This window comes from Talaromyces amestolkiae (genome assembly GCF_001896365.1).
Source record: "Talaromyces amestolkiae strain CIB chromosome Unknown scaffold1.1, whole genome shotgun sequence".
NCBI classification, from domain to species: Eukaryota; Fungi; Ascomycota; class Eurotiomycetes; order Eurotiales; family Trichocomaceae; genus Talaromyces; species Talaromyces amestolkiae.
The window spans coordinates 3019757-3044035 of NW_024468037.1; the positions used below are offsets into that span (position 1 = coordinate 3019757).

Below are 24279 nucleotides of genomic sequence, written 5' to 3' on the forward strand. Positions count from 1 at the left end.
ATCAGATCTGTCATTGTACATCCTTCAGCACGGACCAGTCAGATTTGCTGCTATTTTCAGCACTGCTCAGCCACTGCCCTATCCAGGGGTACAAGCCTACAGGGCTGAAAGACAATGCATATACAGAAATGGAATACGTGAGAGGTTCGATCAAGTTAGTAAACATTAAAAATACATTGTATGCTCATCGACATCTAGCTGCACCGATAGATGCTTTTATATATACGTGCGCCCCCGTCTATTTCTTCTCCTTGGGGCTGATCATCAACTCAGGACGCACATACTTGTCAAAGTCCTCCTCGCTGAGAGCCTTGAGCTCCATGGCACTCTCCTTCAAGGTAAGGCCCTTCTTGTGTGCGTTCTTGGCGACCTTGGAGGCCATGTCATATCCAATAATGGGGTTAAGGCAAGTGACAAGCATCAGACTATATACAATTAGTAATGGATTATTGATCAGACACGAAAAGTAACATACCTCTCGTGGAGAAGAGAGTCAATGCGCTTCTCATCAGCTTCCAAACCGTGGACAAGATTCTTCTCAAAGCTGGCCATGCCATCAGCCAGAATGCGGATGCTGTGGAGGAGGTTGCGGATCATAACGGGCTTGAATACATTAAGCTCGAATTGACCGTTCATGCCAGAGATGGTGGTAGCAACATGGTTGCCCATGACTTGAGCGCAAACCATGGTCAAAGATTCACACTGGGTGGGGTTGACCTTTCCGGGCATGATGGAAGAACCAGGCTCGTTCTCAGGAAGACGGAGCTCTCCAAGACCGCAACGAGGACCAGATCCGAGGTAACGGATATCCTGAGCAATCTTGAACAAAGAGGTGGCAAGAGTATTCAAAGATCCGGACGCCTCGGTGATGGCGTCGTGAGCAGCCAAAACTTCAAACTTGTTAGGAGCAGTCTTGAACTCAGTTCCGGCAAGCTTGGTGATCTCAGCGGCAACTTCCGCATCAAAGCCCTTGAAAGTGTTMAAGCCAGTACCGACAGCGGTACCACCCTGGGCGAGAAGACGGAGGTCAGGGATGGTGTTCTCGATGCGCTTAATGTTACTATCGAGCTGGGCAACATAACCAGAAAATTCCTGACCGAGGGTAAGGGGTGTAGCATCCTGCAAGTGGGTACGACCAATCTTGATGATGTGGTTGAAAGCCTCAACCTTGGCTTGAAGAGCATCACGGAGGCTCTTCAATGAAGGGAGCAAAGTGCCCTCGAGCTCGAGGACGGCGGCAATGTGCATCACAGTAGGGAAAGAGTCGTTGGAGGAAGCGGACATGTTTACATGGTCGTTAGGGTGAACAGGCTTCTTGCTACCCTTTTGTCCTCCCAAAATCTCAATAGCACGGTTAGAGATGACTTCGTTGGCGTTCATGTTGGATTGGGTACCGGAGCCGGTTTGCCAAACAACGAGAGGGAAGTGGTCGAGGAGCTTGCCTTCGGCAACCTCAGCGGCGGCTTGTTGAATGGCCTCTCCAACCTTGGGGTCTTCTTTAATTAGTATCATGACCTATATCCAAGTCCGGGGTTTCCGGAGATCGTACCAAGTCCGTATTTCATGTTGACAGCGGCAGCGGCACCCTTGAGAATACCGAAAGCCTTGACGACGGGAGGAGGCATGCGGTCTTGAGGCTGGTTGATCTTGAAGTTACCTAGCGAGCTATATACCGTTTCATTAGTATGTTGTTCATATGGTCGTCCAAGCTATGACGTACCGCTGAGTCTGGGCACCCCAGTACTTGTCATCGGCAACCTGTATAGCATCACCACGTCAATCGATTGTTCAAATATGCATTGTCCACAGCGACACGAACCTCAATCTCGCCAAAAGCATCGGTTTCAATACGAGTGTTGGCAGCCTATTTAGTAGATAGCGAGTCAGCATAGTTCAAGAATGCGCCTCAGGCTCCGTCGTATAGCTCCTCAGACCCCAACGTCAACCCACTCACCATTCTTGCGGATGAAGCAAAGGTCCTCTGATTCGAAATAGATTGAAGACGAGCGTATTGTGAGACTCGCACACTACCTATAGAGGAGAATTGTGAAGCACGAGTGGGGGTAGAGAGACAGGTGACGCGGGGAAGATTGGACACAGCTCGCCCAGCATGTGTCAAGGTTCGGACCGATAGCCGAGATGCCATTATGTGCTCTTTTTCTCTGTTGTAGGTGCCAATCAAATCGGTAATCGAGATTGCAAGAACAAAAAGACGCTAATTGCCGTTGACAAAGTAATCAAGCGAGAAGAAAGAGGCAGAGGACAAGAGAGATGAGTATAACTGAAGAAGAAGGATGTTGTTGTTTCTTTTTTTTCCATCTTGTTCTCCTTCCCCAAGCATCGCTTTGCCGGGTTCTTCCGTGGCGCCGGTATTTCCATACATAAAATACGTCATTCTGTTGTGGAGTATCCTTGTAATTACGGCTGTTTACAGTGTTGCATGACTAAGCTATTGATATCCGATGTCCTCTTCCGAAAACAACTTCGGAACGTCACCATCACAAGCTATCGACTGTCAAACAAAAATCCGTCCTCCTAACAGTCTCAATGCAATTGACAATGATACCACATATAATGGCTAACTTTTCGAATTGCAGAGTTAAGTTTTTGGGTGGTGGAGTCTTACGAAATGACTAGGAGACCATTCTATAAACAAACAAAGCATGAAGACTCACCATATCAGACACAACCTTGCTACTGATGAGCCACTCGCCATCAAACTCCTCCAGCGTATCATAGTACCGCTGGAAATAACTGCGTATAAATTTGCTGATCGACATCCGTCGTCTAGAAAGTGCCGGTGAAAGACGTAATGGCAACCGCCAACTTTCCATCCTGGCTTGTATCAATCTTCTGGGTGCCAAAGTCGTGCTGATTCTTGAATTCGGTTAGGAAGTCACCCAGAATGCGAATTATGTATCGGCATAAGATTTCAATGCTTTGTCTTGGCTAAAGTGCGCCTCAGCAAGAATCGCTAGGACGAGCATCAAGAGGAACGAGATGAATGCAGAAGAGAAGTGAGTCATGGCGGTAAGAAGAGTTAGAGAGGTATCTATTGCCCGGAAGAAAGTACTGACTACACTTTCGAACCAAGCTCTTTGCAAGCGTTTGTACCTTTATTTTCAAAATAAACCTTCATCCTTCCTCAACTCCTTCTTATGCTAGCTGAACAATGCGTAAGATTCTCAGCTTCGGATTGTAGGGAACTCCGCAGTTGAGACGGAAGCTTGCCGGAGCTGAGGCCGGCCCTACCGGCATTCAGTTTCACCAAAGAATAAATCTTGTAGATAATTTCTTTCAAATGCTAAGGTCTTACTTATTTAAGCCAAGTAGCTCGATTATCGGAGCTTTGATGTCTGAATTAGCATTGAAACAAAGAGCAAATAAGCATATCAATTGATTGAATGTATTGTTTACCATCATTTGAAGGTAGCTTTCCTGGATCTGATTGATATATACACAACTATGAACTTTACTATGTACAACCTTCAATGTTGGAAATTTGAAATCGGCATGATCAAGAATTTCCTAATGCACGCAAAGCCTCAGCAAGCGTAATGACATGAAGACCCATTTTAGGCAGAAGAATGTCGAGCATCATACTGGCCACTGCTTCAGTCTGTTCAACTGGTAATTCAAGCACATTGTCCCTGATCACATAGATCTCGTAATCCAGATCGAACAATCGATAAATAGTAGACATGGCCACACCAGATAGACTCAAACCACACTGTACACTAACATCAACAAATTTCTATAGGACTTGATAAAAATTACCTACAATAACAACAGCCTTGATGTTTTGCGCTTTCAGGATTTGTTCCAAAACGCTCCCTGTCGTTGCAGACCAACGAGTCTTCTGCATAATGAAATCCTTTTCATCAACCTGGAAAACATCACAAATCTGCACTTCAGAAGAGCCGCTCCTGAAATCTCCAAACGGGCCAATCAGCCTGGAAAATGGCGAGTCAGATGCAACTTCATGCTGACTAGGGCTAAATGAAAGCGTGGAAAAAATTGTGAGAGGGCGAGGAGTCTTGAGATGCACGGCGTCGTTCCATTTGGTGCAATTGGCAATCATAACCTGGCCTTGTGGTGTGTCGCTCACTGTGTTGATGAGGATTGCCATCAAGTCTAGGTTGAGGATAGCATAGTTGCTGCCGAAGGTGAGGGAGCTGTTGGTTGTAGACATGATTCGATATGGATGAGTAATTGCCAGAAGGATGTCTTTGGCACTCGGATCTATCTCTACAATTTCTGGGCATACAGCTATTTCAGGTTTAGCATTCCAGGAGATTGGATTGCGCTAAAGCAGTACTCCCTACCGACTGTAACGGAACTGAGAGCCCATTGACTCTCAACTCCGATGCGCACCGGAGTTGAGATGTTAGATTTCCGCTTGTTATACATAGTGGCAAACAAACTATTGACTATTTATACCCAACCGCATCCACGAGTCAGATGTAGCTCAAGGTCAATCCTCAATGAGCATGAATCTAGCGTAGAGAAATTTGGAATTACTCACACCATGAGCTCTGAGAATAACGCAAAACAACCTGAAAATGATCATGCTCCTCCAGAATCAGCTTTAACCATGAAGTCGCCAGAGCCCGGAATCAACGAGCCGCCATACAGCATATTCGATAAAAAACAGAAGTGGCTAATTATCATAATTGTCTCGACAGCTGCAACCTGTAAGTTGTTCTGGCCTCGAATTGTATGATTAAACGTTAACAAAAATAGTCTCCGGCTTCGCATCGAACATCTATTTTCCGGCCCTACCAACAATCGCATCCGACCTGAATGTCTCACTTGAATTAGTCAATCTCACTGTCACATCATATTTGATTTTCCAAGGTCTTGCACCTAGTATTTGGGGCCCAATATCCGATGTCAAGGGCCGTCGCACAGCTTATATATGCACATTCCTCGTCTTCCTAGGAGCATGCATCGGTCTCGCCGAGACTACTAACTATGCCACACTTATAGCTCTGCGATGTCTTCAAAGTACGGGAAGTGCCAGTACTATTGCAATTGGCTCAGGCGTCATTAAAGACATTACAACCCGTGCCAATCGAGGAGGGTATATGGGGATTTTCCAAGCAGGCCTACTGGTTCCCGTGGCCATAGGACCAGTGATCGGAGGCGCAATTGCTGGTTCATTGGGCTGGAATGCCATCTTTTGGATGTTGACCATCTATAGTGGTGTGTTCCTTTGCTTGTTGGTTATTTTGCTGCCAGAGACGTTGCGATCCATCGTCAAGAATGGGAGTCAGTTACCGTCAAATCTGTTGATACGATATCCATTGAAATTTTACCAGACGACCACCCAAGTCGATTGGCAAAGGAGAGCATCAGACAACCAACATGCACCCAAGAAACATGTTGATGTCCTAGGACCGCTACGAATACTTTTGAGCAACCATGCAGCACCTATCATCATTTTTCTCGCTGTGTACTATGCAGGCTGGCAGATGAGCATCACCGCCATGTCATCTCTTTTCAAGACTCAATATGGTCTGACCGAGATACAAATCGGCTTAACCTTCATCGCCAATGGCGTTGGATCAATGGTTGGAACCTTAATAACGGGCAAGATCCTCGACAAAGATTATCATCGTGTCAAGGAGAAATACGAGGCCTCCTTGGATATTGAACGCAGAGAAAGTAGCCAAGAAGAAGACTTTCCCTTGGAAAAAGCTCGTCTCAGGCTTGTGCCTACTTTTTCTCTACTTCAGTGTCTTTCCATTCTTCTTTTCGGCTGGACCATCCAGTATGCTCACAAGGTTCATATTGCAGTCCCGATTATATCGACTTTTATAACCGGATGGGCAACTGTTTCGACACAATCTCTCATTACGACTTATCTTGTGGACATATTTCATGATAGGAGTGCGGCTGCCAGTGCCAGCTTGAATCTTGCCAGATGTTTGTTTGCAGCTGGTGGTACGAGCTTTGTCATGCCGATGATTAATAGTGTTGGAGTTGGAGTGGCGTTTACAATTTGTGCTGCTGTCCAGGTACTGGCATTGATAGGCCCACTGATTCAGTACAAGTTTGCTGCAGGATGGAGGCGGAAGAACAGAGAGAAGGCTGAGCAAAGGAGGAGGGAAAGGACGAGTGACATGTGATTGATCTTCACGGGGAGGGGTGGCCATCAGATCTATGTGGTACTAGCCTCCAGGGCTACTTCGATAGCCAAAAGCTTGAGATCTGGAACAGGGTCAGGCACGGTGTTTTTGATATCCTTGCGCCAGGGGAAGCATACTTTGAAATTATTGTTACTTTACAAGATAGAATCATAGTTCATGGTATACCTAGGTACTAATTAACTGATACAATTTTTAACCTCTACAGTCACAAGCAAATTTTGTAGATTAGTATATTTCTTCTCCATCATAGTGAAATTGTCCACATCTAGAAAATGACCTAGGAATATTCTCTGGATATCAAATTGGTGACTGTTGACCCTCGTCACCCTAACCCCAACCCTAAAATAACCGAAGACGGCGTAGAAGAGCCGGGAGTCAGCGGCAGCCCGGGCTTAGCTTCCAAGGGATAATGGGCCCCAACGTTAAGGGCGCCGTTCATTACACACCACATATAACAGAAGCACCATGTCACTTCATTTGTTTTCTTCGCACCACTTCCAGTTAATCACGCAACAAGGCCTTTGAATTCTCTAGTACATGTGTTGTAGTCACTCGATAGTCAAACTTCATGTCCACCGACGAGGCACGCCCGTCGAAGCGTGCCAGACAGGCTTGTGAGCCATGCCGGTGAGTCGTGTGCCGCACTCAAAAGTGCTCTACAGTGTAACTCGATTTTATGTTTCTATTCTAAATGTGGTGATTCCAGCCGGAAAAAGTCAAGGTGCCCTGGGGAACGACCTGCCTGCTCGTATTGTGAACGTCTGGGCCAGCGTTGTGAGTACGCTGATGTAGGCGACGAAGGATCCGACTTTGCTAAGAAGATGGTGGGATTGTCCATTTCCCGGGTCCCAATTTCAACAGATGGTTCTAATATATATGTAGGAGGAACGTATGTCTGGCATAGAAAGCAGGCTCGAAGCTTTGATGGATCGCTTTGAGTAGGCAGATACGACCCTATCCATGTACTGGAAGCACTTCTGCTGACTATGAAAGTCGGGAATCTGTTCGATCTATCATACCATCTCCAACAGCAGCCTTTCAGAAGAGGCCAGCTTATTCTGAACCTAGCGAGAATGCACCACTCCATGAACCCATTACTCGGTGAACCTTCTTTTCTGATTTCCCAAGTTAGCGTTAACTAACAATAACATGTGGAAGAACCAAGCAAACTGTTTTTTCTGCCTCGCGTCTTTTCCTGACTTATTGTAATTGCCAGCCGCTCCCGTTGTTCCACCATCGAAGTTTCTCTTCTTCAATCGATGCCCGTGATATCGAGCTTCTAGACGCAATCCAAGCGCTGGCATTAAGGTTCAATGATGGAGGGATTACAGATCCTGATATCGAGCAGCAAATCAAGATTCGAACGGAAAGCTGTCGCAAACGGGTCATGAACCGTGTTGCCAACGGGACTATCGAGTTGAGTACATTGCAAGCCTTATGCTTGCTCACCCTAATTGAATATACTGGTATTGTGATTCATGCGTCCTGAATTTTACTATCTATCTGTTACTAACTTTTTTTCAAGCTGGTAATGCAACCCGGGCTGGAGCTAATCTAAAGCTTGCTAGCTATTTACTGAAAAGCTTGAAACCGAACTGTCCAGAAATTCCGCGAGATTTGGAAGATATGAGAGATGAAATTGAGTTATGTCATTGGAGCATTCATATGCTTTGCAACTTGCTAGATGACCCCTCTCAGTTGAGTGTGACCGCGCCTGGTAATCAGCCATATGGATTTCCCCTGCAACAACTGAGGGAATTCTCAGAAACAAGAGGAGATCATGGTCTTATTGCTTGCACAATTCGCCTGGGTGACGTATGGAAATTGGCAAGAATCTACGCTAGCGCTCACGTTGACCAAGTATCCATTCCTCCATGGTCGCCACAGTCAGACTACTCAATCGTCACCTTCAGCCATACTGAGGTGGAGAGTCGCACTCCGCTTAAATACAGACTACATGCCAGCGGGTTTCCAAGTACATCTCTTGCTGACATAATGGAGAAACGTGAATATTGGGGCCCCTGGCTCTTTATCCAACTAGTTTGGCATGCCATACCTTGCATCCTCAATCATCCATTCTTACTCTCAATGCGTCTGAAGAACTTTCGACATACGATGCCGCAGACCTTTTTGCGACACTCATTCGAGCAGATTACATTGCATACCGGCTGGATATTGTATTTTGTTGACCTGCTCGAAACAAAACAGTACGAAATCTCAGATCCCACGTCGGGCCAGTGTGTAGCGGTTGTTGCGACAATATATCTGCAGCACAGTTTTGTTGACGAGCTAACTTTTAGGGAGAAAGCACAATCGGGGTTTGAGAAGTGCATGAGATTCCTACGGCGAATGGCAATGAGATGGCCTCATATCGAGAAACAGGTACGAAATTTACAACAATTAAGGGATAGCATTTCTGCAAGCCAAGTACAGCACCAAGATCCAAGCTTGCAACCTACGCGGACCTCGGGTCGCCACTGGCTGTATAATGTCAGTCTACTAAGTCAGATACTTGAATGCAATAATGCCAGCCAAGCCTTTAATGCTCCGGGAGATATTTTCGGTCCTGGACTCGCCAGGGATAAAGCTGCATATGCTTCTATCACAGCTAGCATCACACCAGATCCGGATTTCAATTTTATCGGAGTACCGGGGATTTCAGGACATAAGACTGTGGCTAAAGAGGCAGTAACATACCCACCTGATCAGTTGCAACCGCAAATCGATCTGGATATGTACCATGTTTCACCCAGTGCGCCTATTGATCTATCCAACCTGATGGACAATCCTCTACCAGAGCTGCTAGATGCGCCCGAAGCAGCTTTCTTACAACCACACGATTATGGCAGGGCGATTGAAAATTGGTTGAATTTCAATGCTGGATAAGTCATCATCTAGGTAGTTGATAGGGCTTCATTTAAAGGGTGTCTTTCATCACCATTCTCTCGTTTCATATGACTTGCTCATATAGCTAGATGACTACCAAGATAATGGGCCATTGCCACTGTTTGTAGCCTTGCAGTCCTAAGTATCACAAAAATCAACCTCTTCCTGGAATTCCTTAGTCACCACCGGTGCAGGTGTAGCTGGTCAGAGGTCCCTCCCTTGCTCTGTTTCCAACGCTCGATGGCTCATCACTTGCTCTTTCACTCGATCTTGAAAGCAGAGGGGGCCCTAATAGAAGCTTCAAGCACAATGATCCTCTATATAGTAACGGTCGGAGGCCGAATTTCTCATCTGAAGAGTTCTTGCTTTGACATACTTCATACTCCATGAGGGTTTGCGAGTCTGATTTCGGTATACGGCGCATCATGTAGAAGAAGTGCTTTCTGGATATATTGTAAATCGTCAGTAGCCGCTATGAGGACGATAAGGACTGATGTATGCTTACGAAACAGTTATTGAGGCATTCGGGAAGTAGAATGTGCTATAGATTCCCAAGCCCTCACGATCAGGCCTATTGTTGTCGAAATGTTGGAATGGCCTCCTTTGGTCTCAACCCAGTATTTTGATAGATCAGAGTAGGTCATCATGTTGGTATGACCAGTTGGGCAGTGATAGCACCGCAATTCCTGTCAGAATCTAGAATAATCTGAAGAGATGATTGGTTTCAGCACTCACCTCATCATAGTTATTCACTAATGTTTCCCAATTGTTACCTCCTATCATCTCCTATTGATGATCAAACACAAACTCAGACAAGCCGAACTGCAGCATCCGAGGCTGCTCTTCAACACCACCACAATCGTCTTCCTATGAGATGCTTGGCTTATCCGAGGTTTCCAGGTTGGACAAATGAAACACAATTTTTCTGATGTGGATGTGTACTGGAAAGAGTCCGTTTTTCTCCTTTTCAATGTTCCCAATGTCATCATAGCGAAGTGCTTCTGCGAGCTTACCATTGAGCCCATAGGACCAGCCTAGTATTCGTTGCATCAACATTGAGATCACTCATACAATAGTTTACACAGGTAAGATAGATGACATACCATGGTATTTACAAGCTAGTATGTTCATCTTGCCCTCCTCTCCCAGCAGAAGCGGATACGCACGATGTCGATAGATATTGTGGAATCCACTTATGTTTCCTTGCCGGTCTTTCACTAGAATGAACGAGAACCCTGCCTCCTGGAGCTTAATATATTGATCAGGTTTGGTAAGACGAAGTTAATGAGATACCACGATTCATTACTTGGAAAGGATCGCTCGTCTCTTTAACTGATACATGGCATCGGAGCGATACCATAATGCTGGTAGACTTCTGTTCGGAGCATCTTCCTGCGTAAGCATACCGGTTGGTTCCATATATATAAAAAAAAAAGAGATTCATTTTGAAGTCTAGAATAAAGGTAAAGGAGTTCGTGATTAAATATGATAGAACGCTTCAGGATGTTGCGCTTTGGTTTCGGATTTTTTCTACATCTGCACAAACAGTTTCCCGGGGTGTTTGTATTGCCCATCTCATCTGTCTATTTACACTTGTACACTTAAGCCGATAGCCCGATGTTTCTCCTCGTTCCTATCTTCATTTTGACTCACCGTCGCAATGTAAAATCCCTGAAGTTGATACTGTATCTGTCTCCGTACCCACTCTGGGGACGGAATCCGGCCCGGATCCGTGATCATACCATGTCATTGAGATAGAGCTTGTTCCTTTCTCCAAATCCCCTCCTAGACTTTTTTTCTTCTACGTTAACAATTCCCTGATCTCTGAACCTGTCGAGGTAGTAAAATTTCCCGCAGAAAACATTTACAAGACTTCTTTTTAATTAGTCGTGAATCATCGCAGATCAAGTCAAAATAAACGAATCGACATTTTCCAGAACGACCCTCAAGATGCCTATACCAAAAGACAAAAAGATTATCATAATTGGCGCTGGCGTCTTTGGACTCTCAACCGCCTTGGAGCTTTCGAAGCGAGGATACAATAACATCACGATACTCGATCGCCATGTACCGCCAGTAGTTGACGGAAGCAGCGTTGACATCTCAAGGATCATTCGCTTTGACTACGCAGACCCATTATATGCCCGAATGGCGAAGGAAGCCTACCAAGGCTGGCAGAAAGAATATTCAGACTTCTTCTACCAGTCAGGGTTTGTAATGCTCGCGAAGGACGCCTCGAATGTCTACGTGAACAAGTCGATGGAAAACGTTCGGTCTCAGGGTGGACAAGTTGATGTGTTCCACAACGCTAACGATGTTAAAAAGCTCTATGCCGGTATTACATCTGACTTTTCTGGCCTATATGCAACGCACAATGCTAGCGGAGGATGGGCAGATGCGGAGAAGAGTATTCAACGATTAGCGAGCGAATGCAGTCTTGCCGGTGTATCGTTCATTACAGGGCCACAGGGTACTGTTCACTCTCTGCGACAGGAAGGCTCACGGATAGTTGGAGTTAATACGGTCAATGGAGGGACGATCCTAGCATCGCAGGTGATCCTATGCACCGGAGCGTGGTCAAACAGACTGCTCAACCTAACCCACACTGCATCTGCTTCTGGCCAACCTGTCGGGTTTATTAAGCTAACTCCAGACGAAGCCCGCGAATTGGAAAACACACCAGTCATGATCAACATGACTACCGGTGTCTTCTGCTTTCCGCCCACTCCAGGCACGAACATCCTCAAATTGGCGCGTCATGGCCATGGATATGCAACGGAGGCAGTCTCGGAGACAACTGGACGTGTTATATCATCGCCGAGGCGAGAAGGCAGTAACGCAAAGTCCGGGTATCTCCCAGACGATGCTGATGAAGCACTCCGAGACGGACTCCGACAATTCTTTCCTAAACTCGAGGGTCGTGCATGGATGAGACGGCGTCTCTGCTGGTACACGGATACTCCAACTGGTGATTTCATTATTGACCACCACAGCGCATTAGATGGTCTATTTGTTGCGACGGGAGGAGCAGGACAGTGAGCGATCACCAAAAGTTTAATGAGCGAGAAGAATGTGCTAATTGTTTCCCAGCGCATTCAAGTTTCTGCCGGTCTTGGGTCGATATATCGCGGATTGCTTTGAAAGTAAAGCCCCGTTGGAAATACGTGAAAAGTGGAAACTACGTAAAGAAGTTGAAGAATCTAATGCCCCCCTGATGGTAGGAGACGGTAGTCGAGGAGGGCCACCTTTACGGAAATTAAATGCTGCTGAGCAATCAAAGCTGTAGCGAAAGACGCTATTTTGAGTGGTTGAGATAGATAATACATAGTGTCAGGCTTAGAAACTCTAAAAAGAATGATAGATGATTCATCCTTGCATTCCTGGCTCAAACGCTGAAGTCAGGTCTAGAGTTAGGGCTTGATGCTCATAGATAAGGAGATGGCAATCCGGCCCGTTTCCGGATGGGACGAGAGAGGAAATCAAGTGTTCGTCGCCGAACATTGACAGGGAGCAAAGTGAATAGTATCATTGTTATACTATGTGGCTGTCAAATGTTGTGCAACTGAATTATGTCCAAGTCGTACAGTCAGTACTTTCGCAACATTCATACAGCATCGGCCTTTCAACAAGAAAATAGAGAAAATGTCTAGCAAGCGATTGCGTATTACCATGATAGGCGCCGAGTAAGCTCTAAGCTGTGCATTTTCCATGGTTCGATTGCGTCTTGTACTAGTCTGGGCCTTACAACCCAGCATGTCCAGAGTCTTGATGGGTACGAAACTTTTTTTCATATCAATCTGCCAATACATTTGATGATCTGACCGAAGGATTGTGATGGCCGCGTACAAGCTACAGGAGCATGAGCTGGAAGCAGTAGCAGCCATTAAAAGTATCAGTAAGAGAAACGGATCTGATTATGTTGCACAACATGCGGGCTTTTGCTATCCTGTGGCCGAGCAGCGTCATTGTCAGCATATTGTATAGCAACATACGGCAATGTGGACTCACCGGTCCCTCTGTTTGTCTCTTGCGGGTTGTATCTAGCTATTGGGGTTACTGGGCTGCTCTTGCCGCTTGAACCTTCAGCGGCTGACTTTCCCATCAATGAATAATTGCTGAATCAGCACTGTGGAGGGATTTTCTACTTAGCCAGCTAGGAGGGTTTCGTGACATCAATGAGCTTAGTCAACTGGTCGTGGTTATCTAGGGAAGCCAACCGAGTAATTTCGTTACTGTTAAGTAGCCGAATCTTCATTCATAGAGTCTAAGTATCAATAGACATTTACACGCTCCGACAACATGACTCCAAAGATGAGGTAATAGAAAAAGATGCCGCGTATAACCAGCAAAACCTGCTTGTATCAACGTTCGTCACCTGACAAGTGATCTCACTTTAGATCAAGTTCTGAAACTCATCTGACCAGACGCAGGGGGCCATGGCAAGGATGGATCTGAAATGTCGGCATTTGCCCTATCATTCGCTAATCAGCAATTAGAAGCAGTGGCTATAGCATGGGTTTATGCATAATGTAACAAAATAGCCGTATCAGGAAGTGCTGTCGCTAGTTGACCTCGTCTCAGATTTTTTCACGATAGGGCACCAGACAATGGCAACAAGTCGTCTATCATGTTTAATAGTAAATAGTGAGCAATTGTAAGAAATTGAAGTTTAAGTTGGAAGTCAAGAGAAACAGCCGAACATAAGCGGCAATAAGCCCCCGGGTGGAGCCGGCAATGTCAGGCTATTTGGTCACTTTTTCTTCACTTTTTTCTCCCCCACGAATGAGATGGCAAAAATGGCCAAAGGTCAAGGGTATTTTACTAAGTAAGGGCGTTCATGCTATGAATTACCCCATGAATCATTCAAGCAGTATAACAGTAAATCTGCAAGTCACAACTACAAGTTTGAGGGCATAATCGTGAGTCACTCAAACAGTAAGACTCGTAGGTACGGAAAACATAGGTACCGCTTCCAATTCTTCCCCATTTGGCCCACGCGGGTATTTCTTCCCTCTTTTTGTTTCACAAGATACTTCCCACTACACCTCCTGGACACCAACTAGACCGGCAATCCTTGACCTCATACTGTGGCATTGGCAATAAGATAAGTCAACATGCTCATTCAAGATCAATCGGCCAAGTCGACCCCTAAAGCATCTTCCTTTTCCAACCTCCCTGATGCCCCCGTCGACGAAATCTTCAGTCTCAACCACGCCTATGTCGCCGACCCAAACCCCAACAAAGTAAATCTGAGCCTGGGTGTCTACCGCACTGAAGAAGGTCAGCCATGGCCATTAGCCTCAGTTGAGCAAGTAGAGCAGGAACTTTACACTCAAAACGACCCCGCTCGCCATGAATACTTGCCTATTGAAGGTGACTCAGTCTTTTTAGGTCATGCGCGCGATCTCATGTTTGGCTTCAACAAGCGCAACGCAGATGTTGGAAAAGAGCTCGAAGCCAAGAAACGAATTGCATCCGTCCAAAGCATTTCAGGCACAGGCGCAAACCATCTTGGCGCAGCATTTCTGGCGCATCATTTCAAACCGAAGCATGTCTGGGTCTCAATCCCGACCTGGGCTAATCACCACACGATCTGGGAATTGCAAGGCATAGAGCGTAAGGGGTACCCATACTTTGACGCCGCGACATGTGCATTCAACTTCGACGGCGCTATTGCCGCGCTCGAAAACGAGGCTGTCGAGGGAGATGTCATCTTACTCCATGCCTGCGCGCACAACCCGACAGGCGTTGATCCATCAAAGGAGCAATGGAAGAAAATCGCAGAATTGTGTCAACGCAAACGCCTCTTCCCATTCTTCGACTCGGCTTATCAGGGTTTCGCATCTGGGTCGGCAGATGAAGACGCCTGGGCGGTACGATACTTCTTCAATCTCAGTCCCCCGCTCGAAATGTGTGTTGCGCAGAGTTTCTCCAAGAATTTCGGTCTTTACGGTCATCGGACTGGTGCTTTCCACCTGGTTACAAACGGCGCAAACCCCACTGAGACGGAACTCGTGCGCAAGAATTTGTGTCATATTATTCGTGGTGAATACTCCATGGGTCCACGATATGGTAGTACGATCGTGAAGAGAGTTCTCGGAGATGAGACCCTGCGGGCACAGTGGCAAGATGATTTGACGGTCATGAGTTCGAGGATCAAGCGCATGCGTCAGGCGCTGTATGATGAATTGAAGCGACTTAACACGCCGGGATCATGGGAGCATATCATTAACCAGAATGGGATGTTTTCCTACACTGGTCTTACGCTGAAACAAGTTCTGACCTTGAGGGATGAGTTTCATATTTATCTGCTCAAGTCTGGTAGGGCTTCTGTTAGTGGATGTAAGTAATTTGTTATCCCCGTTTCACATGATACATACTAATTCGATGAATAGTTAGCGAGAAGAATGTGGCATATGTCGCCCAGGCTATTGATAATGTGGTGAGGAGGGATATACAAGGCTAATCTGTTCATCAATTGATGTATTTTGCTTCGTGTTAACCAGGTTTGCATTTTACCTAGATTCTGCTATGATATGTACTTTTATGAATCTAAAGTATACCTAGGTATACAATTCAATCAAAATTCACAATATCCCAACCAAGATACTAGAGAAAAGCTCCACGAAATCATTCACCTTTCTTCGTAAACGCCCGCTATGCAAATGTTGAATATTCCCCTCCTCCGATACATGTTGTTAAAAACGGCTTTTTGATCGAAAATCACTTGGCTGGTTCAAATATGCTAACCACAGTCCGTAACTTGGTTATCATCTCATCCCACTCCCCTTGCGGAGTACTCAATATAGTCACCGCGCCTCCTGCACCAAGCCGCCATACCTCTGGCTTTGTCGCGCTCGCTGCATCTTCATGATCTGAACAGCTGAATGCAGTTCTTATCAGAACCGAAAAACTGCCCGAGCCACCCAGGTCCAGAAAGCCCATGACGCCGGAGTATATGCCACGTTTCCATCCCTCGATTCTGTCGAGGTGCAAACATGATCGTTCTTTGGGTGCTCCCGTCATTGATCCCGGAGGTAAGGTGCGTTGCAGTGTAGTCAAACCATATGCAGCCATACTATCATGCTTAGTGTCTTTTGCCGTAGTTCGATCAACTATACCTTTCACATGAGTAACCATCGAATATACACGCCCATAATCCTCAACATCCAAAAGTTTCTCAACATGCACATTTCCCGAGCCGCAGATTCCATATAAATCATGACGGATCAGATCGGCAATCATGAGATTTTCCGCCATTTCTTTGGTAGTGGCTAGGATCTCTTTGGCTTTTTCCAAAGTCATGCCTGGCGATTTCCGCACTGTCCCTTTCATAGGTTTCATTTCCAGAGTAGAGGTTCGATCCCAAATTAGAAAACATTCGGGACTGCTACTTGCAATCTTTACTTTGCCCAAGCTTCCATACGCGCTGAATGCTGCGGGATTGTATGTTTTTAGTTTCTTGTATATCAGCCAAGGGCGGAGTTTGCGTAGTCTTGCATCAGAAATTGCTGGTAATGTAATGGTTGTCTCCCCAGTGAGACAAAGCTCGTATGACTCGCCGGCCTTCAGTTCTTCTTGACATTCGGCAATCTGTGATTTGTATCTCGTTTCGTCAGGGATCTTGACCGTGCTTCCTTGGAGAAGTTGATCGACAAGTTCTCTTTCCGCAGAAGTCAAAAGACTATATTGCTCCAAGGCGGCTGATTTGTGTCTGATGTCAACAACTTGACTTGCCCGTGATTGAAATTGCTCAATCTTTTGATATATGGTGTCTAACCAGCCACCTGCCTGGTTGTCGATTTCTCGTGTAGATTGAACGAAAGCTGTTTGCAAGACATTATCAATGACGATACTTCTCTCAACCCATAAAAGACTAGTATCTGGGACGGAGGATTCGTTTTTCTGAGTAGAGCCTGAATCCTCTACATGAGATGCCACAATTGGCGATGTCTTGGGATGAGACAGCCCAGCGAGTCCCATCTCATATGAAAAGTAGCCCAGAAAACCGCCCCAGAAAGGGATACTGCCTTTTCCAGAAATGACTTTTTTGGTATCCATGACATGTTTCAGAACTTGCCAAAGGGTTTCGACGGAGATGTCCTCATGGATAGTGGTATTTGTTGTTACTCCGAGCTGTTCAATTAAGAATTTCTTATTGGAAACAGAGTATTCGAGTCGCCAACTTCGGGGAGATGGAAGTGACATAATGCTGAATCTTCCATTCGACTGGAACAGGACCGAAGGGGAACCTGGTGTATTGAATAATTCAAAAATATTTTCGGGATAGAATTCGTATAGAGGTAATGAGCGATGAAAGCACGTTTTTGAGGACTCTGCAGTCAATTGATCGAGAAAATGGCTGATACTGTCTTGGACATCCGGGATTCTCAGAGCGGATGTCAATACGTCCTTCAATATTGGTTGTATGACACGTTTTGATGTTTGGTTGAATTCTACACTTGCTGCCCACCAATTCCGCAGGAGCTTTTTGCAAGCAATTCCGTCCGACTTGCAGGACTCTGGATGAAACTGAAAGCCCCAGAATGGTTTAGATTTGTGACGCACACCCATCGGAAGCCTTCGATGAACAGACCCTCCTTCTGCGACCGACAAACTCGCAAGTAACGAAAGATTTCCCGATTCTGATAATATATCGGCATCGATATCCACAGTGGCAAGAGTTTCAGAACCTGTCGAAGCGTAGAGAGAATGATATAGTGTCACCTCGAAATCCTGTATACCAGCAAATACGTCCTTATCCACGACAGATATCCGATGCACTTGACCATGTAAAGGACACGGAAGTCTCTTGATCGCCAACCCCTGACTCAAACACAAACTCTGAAATCCAAGACAAATCCCCAACACTGGTATCAAGTCCTCTCCTTCCAAAGTCCATATATCATTCATGATGCCTACATCCGATGCACATTCTGGATGACCTGGGCCTGGACCCAGCACAACAGCATCAAAGCCACGCAGGAAACACCGCATGTTCCCATTGGGCCATTCTGAGTCGACTGTTATGACTGTGACTTTGACGTCCAAATTTTCTTCAAGCATTGAGATGACATTGTTGGAGAATGAGTCATAGGCATCTAGATATAAAACATTTTTCCTGCTAGATACCGATGCCGATGGTGCTCTGACATCGATAGAATGCATTTTAATGAGTCTTCAAAGAGCGAACAAGCCAAGTACGAAGCTCGTTGTTCGCATGCGAAAAGACTTCGTCAATGGCGAGAGTATGAAAGGTGGCAAATGATTGGCGGAAAGCTTGTTTTTAGGGCAAAAAAGTCTTTCATGGAACCAATCAATTTACCGACATAACGGCTAGTTGAGGGTTATTCCTAACTTGAGAGGATTTCTGGCGAGACGTTATGTTTAAATATGTGAAAAGACGATAGATACAATTAAAGGGTGAGCAGGCCAGAAAAAAAAAAGGTGCCATATTTTTAAGGTTTCTCCATGGATAGCCGTTTTGCGGGAGATTCTACGGAGACCGAGAGAGCCTCCGGTTCCTTCCCGAGCAGATGATTGGCCGTGCCCTAAGTCTCTCCCCCCAAGTGTTCTCGAAATACGACAGTACATTGTAGCTGAGATCATATCTTCGTTATTGTACAAGTTTTGGATCTAAAGTCATGCTCTAAACGCTCAAAATGATCAAAGATGTGTCTATCATGAAGGTTGTGGTGTGTTCGTGAGTAACTTTTCTGCAACTTTCGAAAAGTACTGAGTAACAAATCCCTCTCTGTGACAATAATGTCAGTATATTCTTCGTGGAAAAGGGTAATGGGATACTAACGTGTAGAAACTATGGTCGGAGCTATGGTCCTCAACCAAATTATGTGCTAATTCATGGCAGAGAATTACCCACCAATACACGAGGGCATCAGCTCGACCGCCAATCGGATCCTGTGATAATCGGGCCTGATGTAGCTGCTTGAAGAACAGATAATTGCAGAAAAGACTACCTGAACGGTTGAAAGCAATAGTCTTGCCAGCAGGATCATAGAACACGCTGATGCTCTCCAGTCTCACCGAAAAGACGCTTGCGCACTCCACAAGTACTTTGGCAAATGCGTTGATGCCTGCAGAGTTCTCCGCCAGAAAAGCAGATCGGTCAGCGACTGACTTCGCGCTTAGGAAATGCAGACGTGATGGTAGAGTGGCAACATATTCAAGGTCATGGCTTGGTCGCTCGTCGCAGTAGGATTTAGTCTCGCTAACCTGATTAGTAGCAGGACGGCTATAGACACCAGATTCACCATGTGGTCGACAAGCAGAAATCGCAGAGAGAAGATTGTTGTGCAGCTGAATTGGTGAGGTGACAGGTTTTGGTTCGTTAGGATTCGAGCTTGAGCCTTGGTTTTGACCCCTAGGGTCCGTTTCTGAGTACGGAGGCGGAGCCGATACTTCACTGCTTGGCCCAGGTCCGCCATCTCCCTGTGTTGTACGGTTCTTGAACAGGGACTGGAAAGGATTCTGTCCCCGATTATTGTCATCTAACCCAAAGCGCTTGCTCAAATTTGAGAACAAGCCACGTGGGTTGAAGTCTTGATCAATTCCGGTATGCTCTTCCTCACCGTGCCGCTGATTTGAAGGGGAGTCTGGGAACACTCCCGGCATCGCATGTTGTTCCTGCTGAGAATTTCTGTCCTCCACTTCGCGCTGACTTTGAAGTTTGAGACGTTCAGCTTCACGTTCCTGAATCCGGCGTCTCTCTTCTTCCAATTCTTTCTGCCGCAAGTCTTCGGCCATTCGAGCTTCCTGCTGCTTCTTCTTAAGAATGCGCTCAACGTTGTAACCTCGAGCTCGTAGCTCATATAAATCAGTTTTGAGTAACATTTCCAGTGTGAGAATCGAATGAAGCTTGGGGCGTGCGAGCAGAATATGTACAAGAGCTTGGCTGATTTCGTAAAAGTCATACTTTCCAGGACTAATCCACAACGTGCGATCGCTTCCCTGAGATGTGACAATTGCATGCCGTTTTTGACTATGTGTCGCGCCCATGTTCTTCAGAGACCGCCGAAGTGATATAGAATGCACAACAACTATGCCGAGGTGCTTCTCCAACCACTTCGCATCATGCTTGACAGAATCTGGGCTATGCTCGTGTAGAAAGAGCCTTGTACGTTCACTGATGATCTTCTGTAGCTTGGCCGCGGACGTCTGATCTGAGGACTTAGCTCCCCAATTCGCGCGTTCTTCGACAAGTGTGCTCAAGATCGGCGTCCCAAGTGCTGCATAAAACTTCTCGAGGCTCTCCTCTTGTGGTGCCGCGAAAATATGTTCTTTAAATAATGTGTAGCTTTGGTAGTCATCTACTATGACAGCATCCTTCGCTGCGGTAAGCCGCCATTCTCTGATACCTTGTTCATCGTCTTCAAAGATGTCACTGGCCTCATCTGTGGTAGACTTGCTAGCAACCGCACTTGAAGCTGCTGCGGGAAGCTCCTTACTTGCTAGCAGAAAAGGTGCTTTCATCATCTCACGGAAAAGATCCTTGTGACGTTTCAATGTAGACAGATTATCGGCAAGGCTTCTCAACAGATTTAAATATTTCTCAGGACTCTGGAACCTAGAAGATATCCTCGCTGGTTCTTTGACCAGCATTTGAGCAACCTCAACTTTTGTTGGCTCTTGTTTTGATCCAACAGCCTGTAAGAAGAGATTTCCCATTTGCCCAAAGTGGACAAAATCGAAGATATCTTTGAAGTCTTCGCTATCGCCAAGATAACAATTCTTCGGAGAAACATAGCGCATGGCAGGTCTTTTCTCTGACGTGGTGCCATTAGGAATGGGGATTATAGCAGCGTCACCTAATCGAGTTGTATCTGCTCCCTTCAATTCCGGAATCCTCACAGCCATGTAAGCAAATACACTCCTGGCTTCACTCGGCGTTTTCGGTGGAGCCTTGAGAATGCTTTGTACGCACTCCATCACAGGAGGATGCTCACGGACGCCAAAAATTGTTGAATGCGGATGAAGATCACGTCGCAAGATATCAAATCCGAATAAAGCTGCTCCTTCGTGAGTGAAGCAGTCCTTTGGTGCGCTTAATTTCTTGTTTCCTTCAGTTGGTAAGAACGGGATAGTCACTACTTCCATATTGACCTGGTTATACTTGTTCGCATGATATTCTGTAATGAAATATGACATTGACTTGGCCTGAAGAGCTGTATCTTCAGCCAACGCTGCCTTTGCCATAATTTCGATGACTTCGATCGCTGAAGGATGACGCTTAAGCCCCAAGGTTGACAAAAATTGCGCTTCTTTGCTGTGAGACAGGTACTTTCCATGCCAATCAATTACTAGGAGGCCTAGCTTCCGATGAGATTCTTGAGGTTCAAACAGCTCAGATATCCTGTACCGTTTTCGACTAGACGAGTTTTCCGCGAGGCAAATCTTAGCTTGTTTGAGCCTCTCTATATCTTTGGCAGGTATATCGTCCCTCACCGACGTGAGATACTTGATCAGGTCAACGTGGCTCCATTTTGGCTTTACACTCTCGGTCGACACTGTCGGATCTGGCTCGTTGAGCAGCCTCTCGAAAATAACACCAAGCTCGACTGTCTTGCGGACTCCGAGAGCAGCCAGAAACTTATCCTTGACACCTGAAAGACCAGTAACCACTGGCAAGTCATCAAAAAGACGTACTGATGGAAAATACGCTTCTTCTGGTCTTTTCATGCCCTTCTTCACGGGTATGACTGTCTGAGGTTGCAACAAATCAATCACAGTCTGTCTGGAGGACTGGCTGAGCAAGTCCCATTGCTTTGACAAGACCGGCAGAATTTGAGCGGCAAATGAGGCAGCGTGGGTAAGATCTTTTTCGACCGATAAAACATTTCGATTCCCAGCATTTTCCACCAGCCAACGAAGCCAAGGAACTATTTGTAGTTCCTYCCAGCCGATAGCATCCAATTGGCGTTTCTCCAATGACTTAGTGTACTTGAAAGGGATTACTGAAGGTGGTATAGGTAAGTCAGAAGGTATACGTGCGGGATTGAGATAACAATCGATTCCATTCAATGTTAGCAACCGGCCGGGCTGTCCTTCAGAGGGCTCTTCATTGGCAACAGCTGCACTGAGTAGTGACAAGGTGGTTTTCTGATCGAGTTCACCAGAGGCAGCACGCTTTCCAATCCAAGAGAGAAATTCTACAAGTTGGGCGGAAGTCAGAGCACTGTTTTCGAGTTCCCGCTTGATATCTGACACTGTCACTTCTGTCACAAGACCAACATCTATCAACTTTTTGATAAAATCTTTGGCAGTTTCCACCAATGCATCGGGAAGAGACGGGATGCCATCCATGAAGCTAAGATCTTTTGGCGCAATTCGGACATGATGACTCGGTAAAACACCACAGGTAGAAAGGATTTCAATAGAAGCATTCTTGTTGCACATCCAGAAAGAGTCTTCTATAGTCTGGCCCAGAGTCGCAGACGGGGTAGATTCCCGGAAGGAAAATTGATTAGCTGTGTGAATGGCTTCGGAAATGAAAGGCATGATATCATCCTTGCGGACTTTTGGACCACTTTTTAAAGCAATCCGGTTCTTGATCGATGACATATCAGCAGTCCACGCAATTCGACAAACGATACCTGCTGCTCTAAGCATCTCAATATTCCACCTGCTAATGTACCGTGTATTGAGATCGATGCTTTCCCTCTCAACCGTCGGAATGACAGAAGGCGCGGAAATATGTGCATTTAATCCAGTAGTTTGGTGCGTAGGGAAGCCTATAAAGATCCGCCCCGACTTTGATGGTAGCACTGATGAAAGAATTTTAGAATTCTTGGAAGAGTCATCTGTCGAATAAGATGGCGTGAGGATCGCGATGGTCGTTCGCTTTGGTGGGGGCTTTCGGGTCGCTCTTTCTAGTTCACTAGCGAGAGAACTGCTTATTGATGGCTGGACAGAAGCGGTATTAATATGTAAAAACACGGAGGCCTTTTGGTTTTGGGTGAGATCTTCTCCATCCCCCAATCTCTCCACTGACTCAGTGGGAGGCTTGTCAGAAGTTATAGATGTGCCGGTAAATTTGGAGAAAAACGAGCGAAGCGTAGTTGTTGTATCTCGCATGCCTTCCAGACGAGCAGCAAGAGTGGTTTGCGGGCTCCATTCAATAATCTTCATCCATGCAGCGTCGACTTGAGCAACCTCCCTTGTGACACTAGTAACCTTCATGAGACCCTCGGTGGTCTTCGTTTCGACATCTCGAGGTATGGTGACTTTCTCGCTCGGCGCGACTTTCTTGGTTAGTTCAAGCAGCTTCCAGTTGTCTACCCACAAATCAATATTCTCTAGACCGACAAAGGTGAGACTCGTAGCAAGAAATTTCGCAAGCTCTAGTAATGAGGGAACGGGCGAGGAGTTATTTCGATAATCAAGAACGAACGTTGTATCCGTGGAAGCATCCGATCCGCTAAGTTCCAATCGCCGGGTGAAAAGTGAGTTTCCCTTCCAGTAGAAAGCCATGGCTGCATTGCCAGATGAAACAAACGGCTCTTCGCAATCATCGAATACACTATAAAACCCAACGCCAAAAGCGCCGATTTTTGTTTCATCCGGGTTGCCGTCCGCAATTCTCTTCAGTCGAGCCCAGTCCTTCTCCGTAAAAGCGTGTCCGTTATTCGATATCATAAGCCTCCGAAGGGTGTGGTGTGAGATCACATGCTTTATCGTTGCGGTTTGGTCTGCTGAGTTTGGGAGCGGGACTGTGGTAGAGGGTAGAGTCTCGAACTTGACGGTCACTCGAGTAGCCGAAGCATCAGCGGCGTTCTGTATCATCTCACGCAGTACCGTCCTAGTAATTTCGAACGATTAGCATGGCATCAAATACAGTTTGAATGTGAGTAACAGTCAACACCAAAACCCACCATTTTCCAGAGTATCGCGATAGAACTTTTGAGATCAAACCTCGAGTATCAACGGTAACAGCCTCCTCATCGTTACTAGACCCCATGGTCCGCGCTTTCAGCGCGTTGAAATCTATCGAGTGCGCCATGGTGCTGGTAGTGATCTTGAAAGATCTGTTTTCTCTCAAGGTGATTTTTGTAGAAGAAAGTAGTAGATAGAAGCCTTCTTATTATTGAGTAAATACAACCAGCTCCGAATGTGGCGGGGACGGGKTCTTCCTGAAGAATATCAACAAGACCGAAACATTCCATCAAACACCAACGGGCGGTGCCATCAACGGCAAAATTTAGACAACGAAGTTTGTAGATTGTGA

General features: G+C 46.0%; 6 protein-coding genes across 6 annotated transcripts; 3 read left to right on the forward strand and 3 right to left on the reverse strand.

Annotated features, from left to right (window-relative positions):
• Positions 1 to 238: 238 nt before the first annotated feature.
• Positions 239 to 4410, reverse strand: BHQ10_000988 (uncharacterized protein; the record flags this gene model as incomplete). The annotated part of the gene is made up of 9 exons (XM_040882842.1): positions 239 to 425; positions 476 to 1493; positions 1550 to 1665; positions 1721 to 1758; positions 1820 to 1864; positions 2676 to 2754; positions 2810 to 2877; positions 3782 to 4269; positions 4326 to 4410. 9 exons carry the CDS (start codon positions 4408 to 4410, stop codon positions 239 to 241), a joined length of 2124 nt encoding a protein of 707 aa, XP_040729493.1.
• Positions 4411 to 4594: 184 nt separating this feature from the next.
• On the forward strand, positions 4595 to 6131 carry BHQ10_000989 (uncharacterized protein; the record flags this gene model as incomplete). Its single annotated transcript, XM_040882853.1, has 2 exons — positions 4595 to 4694; positions 4744 to 6131. 2 exons carry the CDS (start codon positions 4595 to 4597, stop codon positions 6129 to 6131), a joined length of 1488 nt encoding a protein of 495 aa, XP_040729494.1.
• Positions 6132 to 10988: 4857 nt separating this feature from the next.
• BHQ10_000990 (uncharacterized protein) lies at positions 10989 to 12077 on the forward strand (the record flags this gene model as incomplete). Its single annotated transcript, XM_040882865.1, has 1 exon — positions 10989 to 12077. One exon carries the CDS (start codon positions 10989 to 10991, stop codon positions 12075 to 12077), a length of 1089 nt encoding a protein of 362 aa, XP_040729495.1.
• Positions 12078 to 14152: 2075 nt separating this feature from the next.
• Positions 14153 to 15504, forward strand: BHQ10_000991 (uncharacterized protein; the record flags this gene model as incomplete). Its single annotated transcript, XM_040882876.1, has 2 exons — positions 14153 to 15380; positions 15434 to 15504. 2 exons carry the CDS (start codon positions 14153 to 14155, stop codon positions 15502 to 15504), a joined length of 1299 nt encoding a protein of 432 aa, XP_040729496.1.
• A 257-nt stretch (positions 15505 to 15761) lies between these two features.
• Positions 15762 to 17246, reverse strand: BHQ10_000992 (uncharacterized protein; the record flags this gene model as incomplete). Its single annotated transcript, XM_040882887.1, has 1 exon — positions 15762 to 17246. One exon carries the CDS (start codon positions 17244 to 17246, stop codon positions 15762 to 15764), a length of 1485 nt encoding a protein of 494 aa, XP_040729497.1.
• A 1473-nt stretch (positions 17247 to 18719) lies between these two features.
• On the reverse strand, positions 18720 to 24054 carry BHQ10_000993 (uncharacterized protein; the record flags this gene model as incomplete). The annotated part of the gene is made up of 3 exons (XM_040882898.1): positions 18720 to 18792; positions 18847 to 23853; positions 23927 to 24054. The coding sequence occupies 3 exons, from the start codon at positions 24052 to 24054 to the stop codon at positions 18720 to 18722; spliced, it is 5208 nt and encodes a 1735-aa protein (XP_040729498.1).
• Positions 24055 to 24279: the final 225 nt, after the last annotated feature.